This window comes from Trichechus manatus, unplaced genomic scaffold, assembly GCF_000243295.1.
Source record: "Trichechus manatus latirostris isolate Lorelei unplaced genomic scaffold, TriManLat1.0 scaffold00250, whole genome shotgun sequence".
NCBI classification, from domain to species: domain Eukaryota; kingdom Metazoa; phylum Chordata; class Mammalia; order Sirenia; family Trichechidae; genus Trichechus; species Trichechus manatus.
Genome location: NW_004444186.1, coordinates 1,976,518 through 1,983,972, shown reverse-complemented (window position 1 = coordinate 1,983,972; position 7,455 = coordinate 1,976,518). Strand labels below are relative to the sequence as shown.

The following is a 7,455-nucleotide window of genomic DNA, read 5'->3' as shown; positions in this document are numbered from 1 at the left end:
CATTAACCACCTTTGATACGCAGATGACACAAGCTTGCTTGCAGAAAGCTAAGAGGACTTGAAGCTGGTACTGAGAAGATCAAAGACTATAGCCTTCAGTATGGATCACACCTCAATATAAACAAAAATCTTCACAACTGGACCGATAAGTAACATCAGGATGAACGGAAAAAATACTAAAGTTGTCAAGGATTTCATTTTACTTGGGTCTACAATCAATGCCCATGGAAGCAGCAGTCAAGAAATCAAACGACATACTGCATTGGGTAGATCTGCTGCAAAAGACCTCTTTAAAGTGTCAAAGCCAATATGTCACTTTGAGGACTAAGGTGCGCCTGACCCAAGCCATGGTATTTTCAATCACCTCATATGCATGTGAAAGCTGGACAATGAATAAGACCGAAGAATTGATGCCTTTGGATTATAGTGTTGGTGAAGAATATTGAACATACCATGGACTGCCAGAACAATGAGCAGATCTGTCCTGGAAGAAGTACAGCCAGAATGCTCCTTAGAAGCGAGGATGGCAAGACTCTGTCTCTTGTAGTTTGGAAATGTTATCAGGAGGGGCCAGTCCCTGGAGAAGGATATCATGCTAGGAAGAGGGTCAGGAAAAAAGAGGAAGACCTTCAAGGAGATGGGCTGACACAATGGCTGCGATGATGGGCTCAAACATAGTAACGTGTATGGGGATGGCGCAGGACTGGGCAGTGTTTCATTCTGTTGTACATAGGGTTGCTGAGTCCAGACAGATTCGAGGGCACCTAACATCCTTTAACGTCCAACCTCAAGCGTTTCTTGTGATGTTGTCTACCCTGTACTTCCACAAATTATCACCCTGCTTTGTCCTGCACCGTTATCTTACTTTTATTATAGCACTTTGTGTACTATATCCTAATCAGTTCGTCCATGTCTACACTCCTGGTTTAACATTGTACCACATTGGCTTTTTCACTGTAAATTCTTCAGTACCATCTGATAGTTCATACTCAAATTCCCCGAAATATCCCCATAATGTCTTATAGCTTTTTCAGCCAGAATCCAATTTTTAAAAAAAGGCACACTGCATTTAGCCACTGTGTTTCTTCAGAACTCTTCCCCGGCCATTTTTGACAGAGTTGCTCCAGGGGAAGGACTATTCTATCTTTAAAATCCCAGCATCCAAGAGTGCATAGTTCATAGCGAACAGCCCACTGCCATGTAGTGTATGAATGGACTTCTGAAAACATCTGACTGCTTAGAGCACCAGTTCAAAGTCCCAACTCCTTGCAGTGTTGAGAGAACCCTTATTCTAAAGGGGACCCCTGGACAGGGGACAAGGAGAGAAGGCAAAATGAGTACAGAAACCAAGGGCAGAAAGAAGCCATGGAAATGCTTGGAAGGAGTAAAATCCAGAAGTATTCGTGGCCCCAATGTATTTTACAGTGGTCAGATATACTGCAAAATAGAAACCAGGTGTAGTGTGGGGACAAAAAGCTGGATTCTTCTCTTATCTCACAAAAATTATCAGTAAAGAACACTGAATTCTCGGAGAGGTGTGTTACACCTGACTCCAATACCCAACCCCCAAGTACCCACATGCTTCACATAACTAAGATAACACTGTAACAACTTTGAAACGAAGAGGGAGGGTTCTCAAACCGAAAAGCCTTTCAACAGTGGAGAAGGGGTCAAAACAAAGTTCTGTAATCACTGAAAAAAATGGAACAAAAAGAACTAGGTAAATAGTTCTCTGAAATAGCATACAGCAAGAGCTGACTCTGAAGTCAAACAGGAACTGAAAAAGCCTGGTTGTTATTAAATGGAGGCTGCTATTCTGACTTCTCTGATGATTCACGTTCCTCGTTCACCATTCAATCCAAGTTCTTCAGGTGTTAGACTAAGAAATCCTGCCACAGAAATGACTTACATCGGTGGAAGAACAGCTCTGCACAGAACTTGAATAAGGGGAAGACATGGAGCCGTTTCCCGTGCCACCCTCCCTCCAACCACCTGTTTGGGAGCGCCCTCGTAACAAACACAGCTTTCTTTGTGAAAGGGTAAAGATAAAAAGTTGCTGCCTACTGGGAAATGCACTGCAAGTTTTACTTTAAAATCTATAGCCAGAACGCTCAAGTGCTCAGCGATCCTACTGCATTTCCTTTGTCAGTCCGCTCCTCTGCTCCAGAAAGGAGAAATTCACGTCTCTGAACTGGGGACGTAGAGAATCCCGTCTGCTGTGATTAGTAGCTGATGCCCAGGGCTTAAAACCAATATGCAAACCTCACATCTGCACATTTTCATGGTGAATACAGTTCTTTCAAGGTAGCAGCAATGAAGAAGGCCGGATAAAAGCACTGAAAACATCGGTACCCGGGAAATGGAACCAGGCTGTAGTGAATGAACCCTTTTACCTAAAAATTACACGTTTGGTGCCTGAAGGAAAAGTCAGTGCAGGAACTTTGAGATTAAAATGTACTGGAATTACTCTAAAGTGCAGTGGTTTAACATTTAAATGAAAACCCACCAATTCTAATTTTAATGAAAGGTTGTATTCTGAAGGGAACTGTCCTTTGCTCTAAGGCAAAGCAGCTTTATGGGGCGCTCTGGCTTTGAATTCACCTGCACATACTTGGCTCAGCTGACTTCCCCACAAGGCTTGCCAAGAGGGGGAAGACAGGCGAGGATTAGAAAAGACCAGACCCGTAACACACCTTGCATTTGAATAAAAGATTTATTATTCTCTTCTCAGGAAAAACAGGAAGTTAGGGAAACACACATTCACAACCCACATTGAACCGCAGTTGGTCCTAACCCTTCCCGGCACAGCTGGCAAAGGGACGAGCTGTTTCACCAGGACCAAGGTGTTCACACCCTACAGAACGTACAGGAATAACGCGAGAGAAGGACTCATGTTTTTCCCTGAGAGAAGCATAAGACAAACAGAAGTCGCTGAAAGAGCCATCTTTCTAAGCAGCCCCTCCATGTCCACTGGAGGATCTGCCTGAACTCTGCAGCCAGTCAGCACACAGACCTAGTGCCTCCCCCCATGAACCAACCCCTTTCCCGAAACACCTGGGGGCTCCTTAAGCCCTCACTGCCCTGACCCAAAATTTATCAGCTAAAAGCCTCACCTGTATTTTAACAGTCACATATAGTAGTGGGGCTCCCTAAACTCCACCAACTTACACGTACGTACTTATTTCCACGACTGGATGTGGGGAGACCAGCCTTTTAGTCACCTCAGTCCTAAGATTAATTAAAAAACTACATAAAGTGCTTTCAGGTCCTTAGAAACAGACATAAATAAGTGGTTTATGGTCAAGAGTGATAAATAACATAGGTAAAAATAGCTCTAGCAGGATCTTCCGGCTCCGAGAGGGGCAGGCAGGGCAATTCTTCCCTATCACATTCTTAGTCGTTTTACTTATGCCTGTTTTTATCTGGAGTCCATAGACTAAAGGGCACATTCTGAGGCTGAAGCTTTCCAATGACCCTCGTTCTGCCGTAGAAGTTATTCTCTGGTTTACCAGTAGCTTTTATATAACTCTAAGGTTTAACAGTGCCCACCCCTTTTTCAACAGATTGTAAGTGAGCATATTGAAATGCAAAAAAAAAAAAAACAAAAAAACCCCACTTTGCTGTTGTTCCCTCCTCTGAAAATTCCTCGGGGGAATCTGAATTTTTTCCCCAAAGACAGGATAAAAGGAACTGAAAAGGAACCGAGGACAAAGCCCCCACCCACACCCCCACACCCCCGCACCTGCTACTGTCGTAACACCCACAGTGCCAGGACCCCCCAACTGGGTAACATCTGTGAAAGGTGAAGGGCTGGGGACTTGGAGGGGGGTCCCTCAGGTTCCTAGTAGGGGTTCATAATGCCAAAACTACAAGGGCTAGTTCAGGGTCCAGGAAGAGCAACAATGTAGGAACTGACAGAAATAAAGAGCAGGTGTGATGGAACACCAAGTCTGAAATTCAAAGAAATGTAAAATATTCACACAAAATTTGGGAATCATTCATAGAAATTAAACAGTAAGCACTTGTTTTATTGACATATTAGGCCTAGACCTGTATTTAACAAGCAAGCCTAATAATAGCACCATGGTTAGACTCTGGCCTGGTCTTCCAAGCCATCATTTTACAATTCATTAAACAAACAAGGGTTCGAATTTCTCTCATCCACTTGATGGGATCTTTTTATACACATACTGCTATTAAGTCCCATTTGGAACAGCTGAAAATCTTTTAGCAAAAGCTTTAAAGATGAGCTCATGAACTCAGTTAAATTAGGTCAAACAGAAGGGACTCCCATGAACAGTTACCCCATCAGAGCCCACCATCTAAGTCATCAACACCCCCCCGCCCCCAAAACCTTTAAAACTCCACTTTGATTCAATTACTGAAAACTTACATATAAGGAAGTGAAAAGATTAGTTTCCATTTCTCAACCTCTCAATCCCAGGTTTTCTTGGGGAAAAAAAAACACAACAAAAAAATTAAGGAATACTCACCAAAATCAGATAGGAAAATTAAAGTCAGCATGTTTATGAATCAGAATTGTTCCACCACAACCAAGTTGCATACAATTACATCCATCAGTTCCATATACACTCTAGAACTGACCAGGTCAAAGTTTAGAATAGAAAAACTGTAAGAAATAATTCCTAACTCCAGAAGCTGCAAATCTCAAAAAAGTTGGGGGGGGGACCTCTAATGTAAATTCAATACTCCTCTCCCTGTTTCGAAGAAATAGATTTTCTGTAAAAATATATACAATTTTTACAGACAAATACATTTACAGGTCTTTTTTTTTTTTTCCTTAAAAAATTGAGGACATTCAATTTTTGTTAACTGCAATTAGTGAGCCTAAAGTCAAGTATTCTTGGCCATAACTAGGCTAATAAACTCAACCCAAGCCAAAGTGGAACAGGTAAAAAAGTCCCAAACACTTGGGCTCTGTATTCATCAAGAAGTATACCTGGGAAAACTAATTAAAGAGGAAAAAGCTTCCCTTCACACTGTTGTACAGTTCTGGGGCTTCTAGTCATCGTTCTTAACTCCTTGTAGCTTAAATCCATTTTACACAGGTCACTAGCATTGTTAATGATTTCCAACACTAGAGGCAAGTTAATGAACTCCCTGGGCCTAGTTAATGAATTCTATGACTAGCCTGGCTACTGGTCACTTCTCTAGACAAGGAAATCGAGCCTTTTCACCCTACCATTTTCACTAAACTTAAAAGTCGTCCTCCGAGGCCTCCCGAAGTTTGCCTGTTGTTGAAAGTGGACTTTGCTCCTTTCAGTGACTCTTCAAGGAAGCAGGACTGCTTTCCCACGTATTTATTCCTGTTAGCCATAATCCTCTTGCCACTTGCTTTTCTGGCTAGGCTGCTAGAGTAGGGCTCTTAGAGGTTAACAGCCTGGGCAGCTTGGTGTCCGTCTTCATAAATACATTTGATTTCACAGAAGTGTGTGGTGTTGGTGGCTGGAGTTGGTTGAGAGTCAATTATTGCACTTACGAGGCTACTTTATTAAATACGCCAAACCAGCTCCTACTCCGGCAACACCAGCAAAAGCCAGCAGCACATTTCTGATGCCACTTTCTAGGTCCTCTACGTGGAAGAACTCCACAAACCCATCCTAGAAAACAAAACACACACACATTTTTCAAGCATGGGTTTCCACTGGCTTAAAAATGGTATTTATAGAAAAAAAAAATGAATTAAAATAGCTAAGTTGCCCCCAAACACAACAATTAATCAGTTATTCATTCTTGGGCTGGAAAGAGAGACATTTCCCTAGTTCTTCAGTTCATGACAACACTCCATAAGTGGGCCGCCTATAGTTAAACTTGACTTTACAGTAGAATCCTGGTCGTATTCCAAACCAAATCAAACTCACTGCCATTGTCAGTCGATTCTGACTCACAGCCACCCTACAAGACAGAGCAGAACTGCCCCAGCAGGGTGTCCAAGGCTGTAATCTTTAGGAAAGCAGACTGCCGCATCTTTCTCGCTTGTGGATTGGCTGGTGGTTTCAAACCACAGTTAGCTGCCAAGTGCTTTAACCACTGTGCCGCCAGGGCAGCAGACTCTTGGTCGTAAGAGAATAACCTAAACAAAGGATCTTTGAGAGTCCTCAACTCAATAAAAGTTGCAAGCAAGTCCTTAGCCTCAAATTGCCACCATCTAATATAGTCACTGCATAGACGGAGTGTTTCCCAATGTAGTTAAGTACCTCCTGCACCAGAATCACCTGGGTGTACGTTTGAAACGCAGGTTCCTGGGTCCCACCCTATCAATCAGTTATCATCAGGGAGGGGCTGCTCAAGGAAGTATTTTATCTATCATCTCTATTGGACTCTCGTTTCTTCATACCACTATCTAAACCAACATCAAGCACCTTGGAGAGCTGAAAACCGACAATCTCCCAAGTGACTGAAAATCTGAGTTGTGCGTTATTTAAAAAAAAAAAAACAAAAACCTATCTATCTCACCTTATCTATAAAATTCTCCATTCCATTTCCACTCCAAGCCCGTCACCCCCTAACCCCCTAAGGCAAACTTACCCAGCCTCTTTGTTTGACTAACCAGTCCCGTTTCGTCCTTACGAGAACATCTGTGATACTTTCTGCTAATGGTTCGATGCAGCTTTCTTGGTTTACGCTCTTCAAGTGTTTGGCCACAAAGGCACCAAAAGATATCAGAGTCACAATTCTGCCCCAGTTTGTCACTCCGTCACTGAAAACATGGACCATCACTCGAGATATCGATTTGACATCGTCTTCGTTCTTCATGTCCAGTTTCCGAAGCATGCCTGAGACGAAGAAGCGCACGCAGGCTCTCACGCTCTGGGCTCCTTTGTGCACACCCGGCCCGACTCCTGCCCAGCCAGCGCGGGGGAAACGGCGAACGCGCGCGCGGCCGAGCTCAGCCCGACCCCGCTTGGGAATCCGCCCTCCCCGCTTTCCGGGCTTTGGAGAGGGCTGCCATTTCCCAAGGAATAAAGATGGGCGGGACCAGTGACTCAGACCGACTACCTCGGCCTCAGGACGACACTCGCCCCACCCGCCCCGCGCCGCCGCGCCGCCCTACCTTGGAAGGCCGTCTCGTGGTTGCGCTGCAGCCCGTCCGCCACCCGCCGCAGCGTCTCCAGCGCCTTCCTGCCGGCCGGCCCGGACGCGCCCATCGGCTTCGCGTCCTTGGCGCCGCTCGCCTGCTCCCGCAGGTACCGAGAGATAATCTCCAGCGACTGCCGGTACAACTCGTCGTCCTCCTCCTCCTCCTCCTCCGCCGAGGGCGGCGTCGACGGCAGCGACCCGCTGGTCCCGGCGCCGCTGCCGACCTCCCCGAGCAGCCCGGGCAGGGCCAGGACGGACGGCCGCTTCCCGAGCGGCTCCGGCTCGTAGCCGTCCAGCTCCTCCTCGGGCGACATGGCGTCGGCGGCCAGCGCGGCCATCTCCTCCGGCGGCGAC

The 7,455-nt window shown here is 45.4% G+C and overlaps 1 protein-coding gene across 2 annotated transcripts in view; it reads right to left on the bottom strand.

The window, feature by feature from the left end:
* Positions 1 to 4,769: 4,769 nt before the first annotated feature.
* Positions 4,770 to 7,455, bottom strand: part of MCL1 (MCL1 apoptosis regulator, BCL2 family member) — a 3,091-nt gene continuing 405 nt past the window's right edge. Inside the window, exons 1-3 of one of the 2 annotated variants that reach the window (XM_004389574.2) lie at positions 7,076 to 7,455; positions 6,550 to 6,797; positions 4,770 to 5,621 (exon numbers count right to left, since the gene is read on the bottom strand). The exon at positions 7,076 to 7,455 is cut by the window's right edge and continues 390 nt beyond it. In XM_004389574.2, coding sequence (XP_004389631.2) covers positions 5,505 to 5,621; positions 6,550 to 6,797; positions 7,076 to 7,455 — 745 coding nt within the window. In that variant the 3' untranslated portion in view covers positions 4,770 to 5,504. The remainder of the gene's footprint in view (positions 5,622 to 6,549; positions 6,798 to 7,075) is intronic. The other variant, XM_023724536.1, reaches the window with a different exon arrangement.